The 15,415-nt window shown below is 40.5% G+C and overlaps 1 protein-coding gene across 1 annotated transcript in view; it reads left to right on the top strand.

Annotated features, from left to right (window-relative positions):
* The window catches only part of LOC122774477 (vacuolar protein sorting-associated protein 13B-like), a 162,465-nt gene extending 156,357 nt beyond the window's left edge, over positions 1-6,108 (top strand). The window contains exons 27-29 of the mRNA XM_044033810.1: positions 1,602-1,716; positions 5,099-5,165; positions 5,989-6,108. Of these exons, the coding sequence (XP_043889745.1) occupies positions 1,602-1,716; positions 5,099-5,165; positions 5,989-6,048 (242 nt within the window). The 3' untranslated portion in view covers positions 6,049-6,108. The remainder of the gene's footprint in view (positions 1-1,601; positions 1,717-5,098; positions 5,166-5,988) is intronic.
* The last annotated feature ends 9,307 nt before the right edge of the window (positions 6,109-15,415 follow it).

Here is a 15,415-nt window from a genome sequence, read left to right as displayed (position 1 = left end):
ACACAATACTTTCTTTAATTTAAAATGTAAATACGACAAATATGAATTAGATTTCCACTGTTCTATTCCAGTGTTGTGTTTGTGTGGATGTTTTCAAAACCACATATTTATGAAACAATGGAAGAAAAAAAAACAGCGTACTAAAATCTGGACGTGTTAAAATACAAATTTGTCTTGTCATTCACAGCTTTTAATAATCATTCTATATCGGCAATTAAAGTGATCATTCCCTGTCTTGTTTCTCATTCACTTATTAACCACTCAGAATGGAAAAGCAGCTGAGGAGTAGAGGGAATAGGGGAAAGAAAAATAAATAAATGGAAGGCTAGTTCTACCTTCAATTGGCGACTGTAATATTTAGCATATGTCATCCAGATCACCCAGCTTAAGGTCTTTAATGGTCAAAATGGAATGTTTTGGACGAACTCACAGAGATGGTTTGACTTTGACAACATCCTAAATAGGCATTACTTTGGATTTTGGCTTAATGTGCACCATCTGAGTTAAAAGATGAACTTAGCACTGGGTATTTTCTTTCCTCCCCCTCTCTCTCTCTCAAACACACGGAGCATGTCGTCAAAAATTGTATAAATGCATGCATAGATACCCCTTATCACAAATGCATTCCTTGATAAGTAAGCCACAGTTCAAGTATGAATGCAGGCAGTCTGCTATGATGTAATATGTTTTTCCACCACAAAGGAAGTAAGATTCTTGTCTTTTAGAAAAAAAGCCATTCCAGATTTATTAGTTTGAGGGTGTAATGTAATGTTATGCTATTATGTGTTGGAAGGTTAGAAGTAGAAACTCAAGCACGCGTCTCCACAGGCTTTGCTAAAAGCACAAATCAGTGGTGCTCTTTCCTCCTTTCAAGATGAGCCATTTAAGCTGAAGGGACTAAGGGTTTCCAATCCTCTTCAAGGGTGGGTTTAGAAAACTCATACATCAGTATCAACACCATGTTGGAGACTGCGACTTTCAGAGTATCTAACAACTTGGGAGAGTTCTTTCCACACAGTATCCACAATAAAACTGACAGGACTTGTGTTTCAATATTAATAAGCCATTAGGAACCTCTGCGTTTCTCAGAATCACCACAAGGCAAAAGTACAACAACCATAGTTTGACACGCATGAAGTTCTTTTTCCCAAGCCAGTCTGTGATTGTGGGACTTTCTCAGTGGAAACAATGAGGGAGAACCATCAGTTAAGCTCACAGGCCTGGTTCAATGCAAAGTTAATCAGTTCTTTAAAACTTACTCACTGTGTCTGCAGTGGGTGGGTTTGTTTGCACAGAAGGCGCGTAGAGACACACACTTACATTTTCTTGATTTGTGCGTGTGTGCCTGCATTTACACAAAATGATTCTGTATACACAGATTGTAACCGTAGTCACTGTAAGTCACGGTATCCAGGGTAGCTGGATGGACCTAGACAGAATTAGCTACAGAACACGTTTTTGCCTACAGAAATTAAATTCACACACACACAAACAACACCTTCCACTCCAAGATTTAAGTTACATATCATGAATAAACTTCATGATATTAAAATGCAGAAAACATAATGTTCTGTTGTTGTTTTTTCCCTTGTCTCTGTCAGAAATTTGTGTCATCAGTGAACTAGAAGACCTGAGTGCCTCTGTAGATGTCCAAGATGTGTACACAAAGATCAAATGCAAAGTTGGCAGCTTCAACATCGATCACTACATACGCAGGTAGAGTGCTTCTACTGCAACAGTTAAAGTTAAATGTGTTTATGTCATATATATGATTGGTTTTAGTAATGATGTCGCACCTGAACTATAGACAAGAACCCTTGACATACAGCACTAAGCTGTCATTGTAGTAATTATAATAATGACTCACACCTACCCTCATACTCACTTTGATTGAATGAAAATGCTGTGATGCCCCATTTGACCCACAGCAGCTCAATCTGATTTTATACTGCATGTGCCCCCGCCACTATATTCACTATCCCTGTTAAACAAAGACAAAAGTCAAAGGCACACCATGTTCAAAGGTTTTAATTTTGAAAATAACATACACCAACATTTCCAAATTACTGCAGTAGTTCCCACGGCAGTCGGTGTAACTGGATCATCATTTTGCTATGATGATACACACGCATACGCATTAAGGCTCATAGCTCAAACAATACCAGCCACACTGTTGTGGCTGCTAATTATACAGCACTAGCTGATGAATCCAACTTTTTATATCCATGCGGCGACCATACTGCCCCCATATGCTTCTGCTCTCACAGTCTCTCTAAAGTCTACATGCACACACTTTTACCACCAATACCACCAACACTGTCTGTTTCCCCTTGGTCCTCATATGGGTGTGTTTTCAGATTATCACCTCAGTGTCATCGTCTTTCTCGCCAGCTGTTGTGGTGGTGACCACAGATTAACAGACAGATGGACCAACAGACTAGAGGGACGGATTGAATGGATTCTGTGCTGGCCCAACTCTGACTCATAGAGCAGAGGAGTTCAGTCAGTCAGTCATTTTCTCTAAGTCTGCGGTGTCTGAATCAATTCACAGAAACATTAACACGTTGTTAGGGAAGGAAAACCACTGGGCGATGTTCCACTACATCCTTATGGTAATCTCTCCCCACGTCAAGTTCCAGTCAAAATGGGGTAATTTCGCTCTGGGTTCTGATATTATGAAAGTACATAGTGCACCACTGTGAAACCCCTCACACACACATGTTCTTGCCATTGATTACAGTGGCCTCATTTTCAATATCAGAATCCCTTTTTTCCTCCCTGTATTTCTTTCTTTTTGTCTTGATCACATACATCTGTGATGGGGTAAGCAACTCCAAGTGTGTACTGTGTACGTGCCTGAGGTCTTGCTCTGTTGGGAAGAGACCACTTAGCGGGAGGCAATTCTCCATGTCTTAATCTGAGGAGATAATGAAACAGTGATCAAGCACCCCACCATGTTGCATCCAGCGGACCAGTGAGTGTTTCCCTGTGTTTTCAGGTCTATGCCTGCATAGAACTGTTCCTATAAGTGCCTCCTCCTCTGATTTAGCCAGGCAGTGACAGTGTGATGGACCTTTTGGGCCCTGCCCCTGTATCGAACTCCCAACATTAGCAGATGACAGCCTGACCGCTGATTTGATAATAGAAATTGATTCTGATTTGCCAGATTTTTAAATCACCTTATCTGTGTCCTCCAGGAATTTTAATTCAGGTCAGAGTGGGACTCGCCTTGGCTTTGAACTCAACTGTCGAGCAAACTTCTCACAGACCTCCCTGTTTCACTGTAGTCAGCTGATTTACAGTCTGTCAGGCCACATGTGTTTCATCCAGTATGGAGTACCAGCCCAAGCCAGGATAATATCAGTAATTAAACAATTTCAGGGTGTGAAGGTGTTGTGGGTCATATCATGCAACTCTGCTCTCACAGGTGTGTGACCAATTGCTTCTGAGACAGAGCCAACCTTAATCTCTTCAGTAGACCTCTATGCCTTCCTAAATAGATAATAGGTCAATTTTCCCATTTCTAGGTTATTTCAGTTTAATGTGCATTTAACAATGTGTTCTCAACACACTTCTAACCAACCAAAGTTTTGGCAGTGAGACACACTCCATCATCTGAGCCAGGTTACAGTCATGGCTGTTTAGGACACAGTGGAAGACCTCTGGGCTTGTGGCCTACTCTAATCTGTATCATCCACGTATACAAGAGAGTCCACAGAGGTTAGAGTCCATATTAATCATTCTGAACAGATAATTGTTAGGTATTTCATCACCCAGCCCACATTATTTGTGTGCAGTGGGTCAGATTAAAAACAAGCCTGACAGAGAAAGTGTTTCATCTGGCTCTAGCTATCTCACTTTTGAAAAATGAATGGAAAGTTAGATAGGAGAAGCAAATATGGGAGGCACATATATAGCTGAATGATGGTTGTATCAAAAAGAAAGGGTGGAGGTGCATTGGAAAATGAAAGAAAGGCCATTCTTAAGGAAAACATAATACTGTAATGGAGCAGTGGAAAGAAATTAAAGGAAGATTAAGATGCAAGGGAGTGATCCGATGATTGGATTTTAAAATTTAAATGGCGTTTCCTGTTATTCTGGCACTTCTGATCTTCATCCAACCACTTTGTCTCCTTATTTTGAGCAAGTCTTGACTTATAAAGGTGTTTCTTGACCACTTCTGAAATGCTGGGATGCTTCCCAGTGCCGGAGAGAAAGGGAAGCTGGTGACAGTTAGTTCACCCTTAGTCACTCCAAGGAGCATCTTACACACAAATTGAAGCTGATGTCTTCCAGCTGTTTTGCAAATGGCTGAGAGCGAAGGGTGACTGGATGGGAGCAGAGCAAGAGAAGAGGGGAATGATGAGCTGTGGGGGGTCCATGTGTATTAGTCACTCTCACAGCCAAGTGGGGAGATTACCGAGATATTCACATAGACACACTCACGGAAAGAGCCGACACACACACATAAGATAATGAAGCATGCCCACAACTAAGCCAATTCCTCACTCACCGAACTTGTAGTTCTCTGTCGGCGAGTAATTATGAGGGGTGAACACGCAGAGTGAGGGTGGTGATGAAGAAATGGCGCAGATGGTGTTGGAACATTTTCAGTGTGAAAGTTCTTTGTCATACATGATTTGCCAGGTGTAATTAGGATGTGTGTGTATGTTATGTGCTGTATGTGTTGTGTTTCTATAGAATTGCACATTGAAAGTGATAATTTTGTCTGTCCCTATGTTAATGTCCTTTTATTTCTGCTTTACAGGTGTGTCATTTGGATGCCCATATGAAAAACTAATATCACACCCTCCCTTAATCTCATTCTAGATCATTTTGTTGATGTTGTTACACGTTTCTATTTCTTTATCTTAGAGCATTATAACATTATCTTTGTTTATAAGAACATGTCATTTTACGCATGTTTCCTCCAGGCTGCTGGCAGTTTGATAAAAATGTCCATATCAGTCTGTGGTTCACTTATCTAAATGTATTTGTAAGTACTGTTGCCATTAAAGAGATATTATCAGGAAACTACCACAGCAGTGTGAGTAGTGCCAGATGCCCAATTTAAGTCTGGCCCTGTGTGTCTCTCCAGGCCAGGGCATGACTGGCACTCCGGCCACTATGAAGGACTCATTCTACAGTGCAAGGAGACAGCAGTGGTGAGGCTTTGCCTGTCCCACAGCAGGACTGGGACTCTCTATAATAAGCCTCTGTCATTCTGCTGCTGCGAATCAAAGTCCCTCATCTCTGCTGATGCTGGGCAGACAGGAAAACAAACAAAAATATATATTTATGGATGTAACTCTGGGCATCAACTGGTGCAGTGTTTTGCTGCACCTTAAATTCTTTTTTAGAAAATATTGTGATTGAATCCCATTCCCCTGTCTGTCCAGTGGTCCTGATTGGTTGAGTATTCAAGCCAATAAAATCTGGTGACAGTCATTCTTGTTTGTATAGGTGTATATTCAGTGGGATCCAAAGCTTTTCTGTATTGGGAAAGTGGTTGTCTCTGACATGTGGACCCTGCTGCATGTGTGGGAGGAGACTGTGAAATTAGTCTCCTTTCTCTTGTTGATTAAGTCGTATTCTGGTGATGGTCTTATACTAGTACCAAACAAATTAAGATGGACGTTCATTTTAAATGATTTAAATACTTGAGTTACAGTTACAAATTTGCACTTAACAACACAATTTTACACTCTTTATTACAAGTTAACAATTCTAAAAATATGAAACAGCTGTTTTCATGTTATTATAATTGCCCCATCGTATAAGACCATTCCTTAGTATTTTAGCTGGTTCAAGCTGGTGCAAGGTCTTTGGTTTAATCAGTTTGTTCTTTAATTCATTTACCAAAAATCATCCTTAATTTCATGCTTATGCTTATCTTTTTCTACTCTTAATGATATCCTTTCCACCTTCCTGTGTCTTCCTGCCTTTTCTGTCCCTTTCTGCATCTGTTTTCACTCTCCTCACCTCCAGTATGGAGGATGGTGTTCGGAGCTCAGGCAACTGTGGAGGAGTGGTGCTCTCTTGCACTGACAAGCTGAACAGACGCACTGTGTTGGTTCGACCCGTCAGCAAGCAAGACTCTTTCAGCCATTTCTCTGGCTTTTTCCCTTCTGTAAGAATCCAGTTCTTTGTTGTTGTTTTTGGTTGTGTGTTATTTATTCTGCTTATCCTCCATTAACGGTGGCTTTATATAAAGTGACATTTGATCCTCAGAGATGTTTGAGAAAATACTATAAAAATATCAGGTAGTATTACAAGTTTTTTAAACATTTTAAAATAATTTCCCATTATTAAAAAATGCCTCTCAATAGATTCAGAAGTTCTTTATGTACAGCTAATAATTCCACTGTTACTGGATTTTTTTGCAGGCTTTACCTCAGTTTCTCTTTGAAGATCATTTAAGTGATTTTCGTCTCCTGAATTTCTTTTGCAAATCAGAAAATTTAAATGTTCTGCTAAATCAAAAGATAATTAAGCCTCAACTGAGGGCTACCCTCATTAACTGATTTTGTAATTGGGCTGAAATGAGGATTAAATATAATTACTGCACTGAATATGAATACATTTGCTCAAGCACCCTTTGTAGCAGGTAGTTCTCGCTTGGCTTTTGGGAGTTGTACACAGATTGTTTTTTTCTGTTTTGCCTGAGTTCTCAAGTTAAGCTTTGCTGAAATAATGATAAATATAAACCAGATTCCAGATTACACTTATTAAAGTGAGCATTGCTGAAGGCAAATTGTTACCATATCCAAAAGAATGTGTCAGCTACTCTGCACTCATTCCTCAGCCACGCTTAACTCTCATCCAAGAAATCAGACCAAAGCAAGAGAGAACAGTTGATTTTTTTTTGTTTTTGGCATCAGTGTGATGATACTGATCACTGATGTGATTTGTCGTCCCCCTCGGTCAGACTGCAGCCAAGGTCCTGGAGGGCTCTCACCAGCAGCATGGCTTCCTGTCAATCACCTACACCCAGGCTGTTACCAAAAATGTCCGTCACAAACTCACAACACGGTCTGAGCGACCCACGCGTTGTAGTGCTGCGACCACAGATCCCCTAGCAGACGGCTCACCTCAGTACCTCAGAGAAATCCTGCTGACTGCACAGCCCTTTGATGTGGTGCTGTCTTGTCCCTTGTTGGCCACCGTAGCAGGGGTGCTCCAGGTAGAAAAAGTGTTTGTCCTTATTCGTTATTTGAACAATAAACAACTAAACTTATGATTATGCAACTTATGGATATATTACCTTTGACTTGATGTCCTCTCAGGCAACTGTACCAAGACGCTACAGGGAGCGCGGGAAGTCAGCAGGCCAGCCAATGAGAAGCCACACACTGACCTCTCGCTGTTTGCCTCTCATCTACATCAACACCAGTGTGATCCGGGTCTTCTGTCCTGGAGTACAAGACAAGCAGCCAACATCAGGTCACAGATTCACTTGTCTCTTTTTAAAGTTCACTTGTGTACACATGGTAACACTTAACAACAATAAGACAGTGTTATGTCACAGGCTGTGTTTTGGAGTCTTCAGGTCTGTGGTGCCTGCATGAAAAGTCCCTGTCATGGTTGACAAGACATAACAGAGCCACCGCATTATTGTGGTATTATGCCGAGACATTTGCTAAAAAAATAAATTTGAGGCAGTGAAGAGCCAACCACAGTTATATATAAACCTACAGAATATGAATTCGTTGTTGGGGACGTCATAGATTCATGGAGTCTTGTTTTGTCTGCTGGTTGCGCTGTCATGACTAATAGTGGTAAGACAGTGCTTTTAAGTCTATTTAAGACTTTGTGTCTGTGTGTCCCCGTCCATGTGCGTGTCCTCGTAGATCCCCATGTGAAACATGAAGACACCTTGGTATTAAAGATGGGCTCCCTCAGCATGGCTCCACAGGCTGATAACCCCCTGACCCGCACTGTGCTGCGTAAAGACATCTACCAGTAAGACAAGCTCTCTTCTCACTGCAACCTTCTTCACTTAATTGATGTTTTGGTTTCTGTGGTTGACAAGGAAATGCATATTTACTGTTTTCAATATAAAAGCATGATTAAAAACAGAGCTAAAAGTAGTTTTATGGTTTTGTTATAGGGAGACTTCTTTTTAGAATAATTTATACAAAACTTTTTTTTCCAAATGTGATTAAAAATACATTATAATAAGTCACACAGCAGTACATTTTAGTCAAATTCATTTCTGAATTTGTGTTCTCATTGTCACTCAAACCGTGTTCACAACTTATTCGTGTTTGTTTTAAGTGCAGGACGTTTTTAACTTGGTCTACCTCCCAGTTTCTCTCTCCTCTTCTTATGGGCTCCTGTTAATAAGTTTCATCACACTTTTCACCTGGTTTACCTGCAGTGTCTTTTTCCCGCACAATATTTTCTAAAGAGCCGTTTGTCAGTCACGTGCACAAACAAGAACAATGCAGTTACCGTTTTTTCTGGGTGTGTTGGCGTCACTTTTAACACCTCTTTTGATGCTTTGGTCAAAGAAGTTGGTCAAACAGTTTTTTGTCCAGTCTGAAATATACCCTCCATCATCCAGAGGAAACACCTGAAACAGTTGGTGAAGGAGAGGAAGTTTTTTTCCGCACACAAATCTTTGTTGTGTGCTGTGAGGGAAAAGTGGAGCTGATAATGCATTGTGTTTGTTTTGTTTCATCTTAGTTTAATTCATTCATTCATTCATTGAGTGAGGTTGGTCATCTCTGCAGCTCCTTAAGCTCCTTACATACTGTGCTTTAATATCATACACACTGCTGCCCGGCAGAATTAGACCACCACAAAACTTGTTCGGTGAAACTGCCACTCAAACTTGTCATGCCAAAAATCACACTCCATAAAACCTGTGACACTCCTTATTGGTGTGTATTTACCTGGACGTGGTGCATTTCCATGCCGTCATAATGTTTGCTGGAGTTTTTTTTTAATTTTTTTTTTATGGTGCCGCAAATGACAACTCTGCATCGTGGTGAAGCTGACCCTGTAATCACAGAGAGCAATGAGTGACACCTCAGGGCACCGCTTGGTCCTACAGCTGAAACACAAAACTGTTGACACAAGCCTTCCATGCCATGTGGATCAAAGCTGCAAGGAAAGGAAAATGTGGACTTATGAGGGAAATAGCTCAGTGCAAAACACATTTCCCTACTATAGGCAACTAAGAGAATCTGGATTGTGTCATAACTGCCTCGAAACCGCAGCCCCACAGTGCGCACGTGTGTGTGTGTGTGTGTGTGTGTGTGTGTGTGTGTGAGAGAGTGAGAGAGTGAGAGAGAGAGAGGGAACAGTTGTGCGAATGGGCAGATACGGAGCTGGCAAACACTTGTAATGAGGGAGATAAAACTGGTGCCTAATGCTTTGTGCAGCTGCAAGTGAGCTGACACAAGATGTGAAATGCAGAAAAAAAGAACAGGAGGAGAGATAAGCTACTTTAGGCATCATTAGTGCATACAGTTATGCCTATACTGTCACATAGAGCTGGGGGCAAATGGGGTTTAGGCCTATGGGCAGCGTGTACCCAAAAAGGCAGCACTGAGAGAAATACCACATTTTTTCCAACCTTGTCCAGATTTCTCCCAGAGACTTCGTCACAGTCTCTCATTTACTTGTTTGATGTTTTGGAGAAAGGAATGTATTGATTGGTAACCATAGCTACTGTCTGTTTTGCAGGGACTTTTCAGGGGTATTTTTTTAATCCCCACTAGTTGTGATCAACGGGTTGTTCTGGAACAAGTTGGGATCTAAGTTGCCATGGAAACCTTGACCGGATTCATTATGGCCATGTTGTTATCACGTCAGATAATAAATGATTTTCTTGTGGGTATGGAAAATTTAGCTAGAGTTTTTTTTTCTCAGAAATCTGGACCAGCCATGCAGTTTCACTCCATACTGCCCAGTAATATCCTTCCTCTTCTAGTTACAGGATTGGTGGCTCTGCGGCTGTGGTGCCCACATAGATTCAATCACACAATGCTCCAACTCCATTTTCAAAGGCATACTGTGTACACAATCAGGCACACGGATTACACAATAGCTTGCCTACACTCAGTCATGCATTCACACCCAAATTTGAAGTGCACACAATCATGTATTGTACACGCAGTAAGCACACAAAATACACTTATGCATCTCTGTCACAAACACGAGCAGTGGGCATGGCTATGTGTACAAACACACCCACATTCATTCAGCCCCTTAACCTCTGCACACAGAAGCCAAAAGCCACTACTTCCCTCTCTGCAGTGAAACCCAGGAATTATGTCAGACCGCTCTCTGTGTTCATCCTTCCACTCCTAACCATGCATTATCCTCACCACCTTCCCTGTTCACATCTGCCCTCCAATTTAGGATGATCACACTTCTGAGTCACTTGATTGAAAGAGAGACTTGTTGCCATACTATTACTAAGCCTTGTCATGTGTTTCATCTATGCTGACTTCTACTGTGTGTGCTCTCCCAAGTTGTGTAGAGAAAACCATAGTGAGAGCCTGTAATCTTACAAACCAGTTTGTGTTTACAATCTACAACCAACTGTGCCTCTTGGAAGAAATCATGTCTTTGAGGTTTAGTAGCCATTGGGTGTAATTTTGCTTAAAGGTCATATGAGCAGCTTTTTTTTCTACTGTACATAAAATGATTACCTCATAATGTCCAGGATTTACTGAAACAACACCTAGGGGAGAATGAAGGCTAAATAGCAATCGTATAAACATCCTGGTGGAGAATATCTTGATACTCCTATAACAAACACAGATTTTGACACTTCAAAACTCCTCAGCTTCCCTTTCAGCCTCAACATGTTTAAGATACAGTGTGTATTTATATTTTAGTAGATATATTTCCTCAAAGAAGGTCAAATAAACAGTTTGACTGTAAAGCAATGGAGTTAAGTTGATATCCACCGCCAAATTCATTTGGTAACAATTACCAGTTTTATTTGCTCATTTGATGTTAAATTTTGTTCCCCTGAAGGAGTAGGTCTCCAGGGGCTTCTTACCATGCAGGAATTATGACGCAGAGCTGCAGGCTTCCCCTCCTTCCTCCTCTTCATCTTCAGCTACAAGGCCGCTGTCAATTTACACAGCTGAAATCATTTTCCTGTCTTGAAAAAGCTGCACATGAATGTCGGCCCGAGGAATGTCCAGCATCCATTCAGCCCTGACTTTCTTGTGGTTTGGGCCCTCTGCAAAATCTCACAGATCTTCTACTCCCAACTCCTATTTTCTTTCATTGTCTCTCTTTTTTCCCTGTGGGATTCTTTTTACTTATGGAACACTTAATTGAAAGCTTCTTGTGTACCATTGGCGATTGGGGACCACTTTTTCAGATATTCTTAGTACTTTTTGGGTTTCCCTTTTTACGGTCATACAGACCTTAAAATGTCTCTCTGTGAGAGTTAAAACTGTTAATGTCTTTGCAGATATACTTGCCTAAATTGAACCTCATTAACATACTTACACACTCCCAGTACACAGCTGCTTATTATGGAGAAGAAAGTCCAGCTGCCTGTTTTACAGTTGACCAACAATATGCCCATTATTCTGCTGATGGAAAGAAAATGTAAAGCTGTAGTGTGTAACTTTTAGATATACATGAATGTATATACATTCAAATAATTTTCTGATGCATTCACAGAATGCTCACACCACTGAAAAACTATCAGAAAAATGTCTACGGTTTATGTGCAGTGTTTTGGCGACAGAAGTTACAGACTAAATCTAAAAAAAATGACAATTTGTACACATGGTCCTTTATTTCTTCTGTCATTTGTGGCTCAATATTTACTGTTAATGTAGGATGTTGTTAGAAATATTCCTGAATTCCTTGGCAACTAAAACGTTCATATGATGAACTGAAAACAATTGTTTTACATGCGTATTTCCATTTTTCCGTGTGTGCCTGCTTGCATCGATGTGTTTGCAAATGTTTCTAAGTCTGTGTGTGTGTGTTTGTGTCTTAAAATATCCTGCACATTTCCCGACATCCCCACACCTCGATGACACAGCTCTAAATTCCATCACTTGCTCGGTTACCTCATGGTTTGTCCAAGGGAGAGCTGCGGAGCATCCCGCTGCTGCAAAATATGGGTTTTGGATTTTTGTTTTGATTAGCGCACATGCCTGCATTTCCATGGTAACTGCAGAGACGGCTGCTGTGTCAGTGGTGACGCAGCGCCAAGTCAACATGATGTGGCTGGATCAATAGTCTCAATTTCCCTCCCACCCCTTTTTTTTGTGGTGTTTTAACCCACTCTTTTATTTTAATTTCTTTCATCTTGACTTCCTTCCACCTTCCTTTTTAATGTTTAACATGACTAAGTCTTCCAGTCATGCTCTTTTTACCCCTCATTATATGACCTCTATTTCATGCGTCTATTAATGCCTTTTCATTCCTCAACAATTTTTTTCCCTCTGTGTCCATGTGTATTTGTTATTTCCTTCTCCTCTCTGTTTCCCCCATGTTGGTTAGACTGGTCACAGTCCCAGCACACTATGGTCAGCAAGCCAGTCTCTTATTGCTGTTGAATGGTTGCCTGGTTGAACCCATATATATGTTGTAATAAGTGGTTGTGATGGGGATCTCCCTTCCACAGATAAACACAGCCTGCTGAAGCCAGGACCCAGCCTGTTCCTAATAAAATTCCCTGGCAGTATATTACATGCACCCTTCTCCCACAGTAGCATCCTTTCCGTAGCTAGGGAAGTGTGGATGGAGAAATAGAGGAATAAGTCCCCAGAGAGATCGGAAAATAAGGGAGGTTAACAGTTGGCTAACAGTAGGAAAGAACATAAGTGATTTCACCTGGTCAGAAAAATTAAAAGTCTGCTTTTCTCTCTCTGAATCAACTCATATTATTATTATATCCATACACATAATGATACAAATTATGCAGCAAAGGTTTTTGTAGCAAAGGCTGTACTGTAGGGAAAATGTAAACTCATACTTATAACCTAAAACATATATAATAATGTTTTTGTTTTGATGTACAAGACTTTGGGAACTAATTGGAAAATGTACACGATAATGTACGCAATTTGCAGTTGTGGCAAACGTTCACTCTGTAGTTAATGTTTCATTTGCAGTAACTGTCATTTTGTACTAAATGATGGAAATTTCAGGAGTGATGATGAACATTTAATCCCAATTATGACTCTGCAGACACAGCTTGATCACAAACATTTTAGAGAATGTTTTAAAACTGTTGGGTTGGCTTGGAGGAGCACTTGGCAGTAGTTATGGTTACTAGACATTCAATTTATCTTATAATAAATACAGATTTCATGGATTTTGAGTTAGGTTTGTTTGCTCAGTAGCTGTGGTAATGTTTCCATTTTTATTAATTTGAGGCAGTAGTGGAGTGATAGATGGGTGGAGGCAGGGTGTGGAACAAAGCTGCTTAGAGGCCTTCAGCACATCAGCTCAGTTCAAAGGTGCAAACCTGTCACTGCGTCAACAATCACCTCAGTAAATTCACCAGTGGTCACCAGGGTTCATATGCTGCTGCTGCTGTGCTAGTAGTAGGATTAGGAGACCCTGCGAATTTTATGCACTATAATCTCTTGTCCTCGCATTGGCGAAAAACTATAAATGATCCTCTCAGGAGTCTGTTTGACAGCTGCAGCTCTCTAACGTTCTTTGCTTTTCATTCGTAGTGCCATTCGTTTCTGTATACTCTTCAGCTGGTCTCCTTCTGTCATGTCATTCTCCTCATCTTTCCTTTCCTCATAAAACCCAGAGTTCCCAGCAAATGATTCATTAGATGCTTCAGTGCACACTTGCCTCATCACTCACTTTAGTCGGCTGCCAAGTACCCCATTTCCCCGTTTGTTTACACCAGTGAAAAGTGTGCCGGCTTTGCTTCGCTGCCGCAGTGGAGGAGAAGAGCTGCCTGGGCCACACACAGTGACACCCAGGACCTACACTTATACTCTGATTTAGGAGGGGGTTTAAAAACTCCCCTGGCTCCTGAGCAGGTTTAATGATAAACTCCTCTTTGAGACAGTCAAAGCAATAATGCTATATCTATATTACCACAATAAATACAGTGTGATATTTTTTTTATGCTGCTACAGAATAGCCTGAAAGTTGAGCCACATTAAAAAGTTAATATTTTGGATATACCAGAAATAGGTGTTGTAATAGTATTTCTGAAAGGAGTTATGTTGGAAATCAATCCCTGCTCCTGTGCTACATTACTACACAATACTTTTATTTAGCTTGTAGAGTTAAAAAAAATAGTGTCTGTGGGGGTTGCCCAGCCAGACATGGGCCGTTTGAAATAACGTTCTCTTTATCTATTTTTGTCGTTACTTTCAGGCTTTAAAAATATAATCAGAGGATCTTAATTCCCTCGTCTACCCTCTTGCTATTCTAAATTTTGTCTTTTTGTAAAAATATGCCCGTGTGTAATTAACACAAAACTGTGGGTAAAACCAAACCAACTGAGTAAATCTCTTTAATTGCATTGGTCCTCTTTTGGCCAACTAGCTCTTCTGATCTTTTAGTTGGTTTATGTGTGTATATTGATGCTATTACTGCCCATCTAACTCTGACTTAAATATATGTTTTTGCAAGAATTCCCCTTTTATACTGCCTGGTTGTCTTCTGGTGAGTTTAGTTGTAGTTAAAAGACAACTGTTCAATCATTATAATGTAATGTAGTTGTCAATCTAAGCTTTTAGGGCAGATACATGGAAATGACACTGAGCCATGAGAGATAATCAAAGGTTTAATCAAAAGTTAGAGCTTCATCCTTGCTGTTCTCTGTTTGAGTCTGGGAAAAAGAAGAACATGTAGTTGAGAGCATAAGCACTAAACCTCTCTTGCTCAACTGCAAATCATTTAGCTTCACTTGCTTTTCTGCCTTTCTTTTAATTTTCTTCTCTCTCACTTAAGATGTGCACCCATATTCTCCCTCTTTTCTTGTGAGAAAGAACATAAAATAAGCAAGCATTTGAGGGTCAGCCAGAATAAACATTGTCTTTTGTCAGTCCGGCAAATGAAACACCTGGTGCTAGTAAACGCGGCAGACATATTTCACATTGTCTTGACACTCAGGATTAATGCAACATCAAATTGTTTTAAAATGGGGACAGCAGCAACCCAGAGTAAATCATACACCCCTTTTTATTAAAGTTTGCATGAGAATTTATGTTTGAATTCAGACAGGATAGCCAGCACAGAGCTCACTGATGAGACTGGAATGGCTTCATAAAGACTCCTGTTGAAATGGTCCTCAGACAATGTGTCGTAATATGAACAGGAAGTTGAAAGAGAACCACGGAACACTGCTGCTTGAGGTGTGTTATTCTCTGCACCTTTTTTGTTAGGTAAAGCGATATCTTTCTTTCTTTTCTGTGGGAACCAGTGTGATTGATAGATTTTGCTGTGT

The sequence above is a fragment of the Solea senegalensis genome, linkage group LG9 (genome assembly GCF_019176455.1).
Source record: "Solea senegalensis isolate Sse05_10M linkage group LG9, IFAPA_SoseM_1, whole genome shotgun sequence".
Taxonomy (NCBI): Eukaryota; Metazoa; Chordata; class Actinopteri; order Pleuronectiformes; family Soleidae; genus Solea; species Solea senegalensis.
The sequence above is the reverse complement of the archived record's forward strand: the minus strand, read 5'-3'. Positions and strand labels throughout refer to the sequence as shown.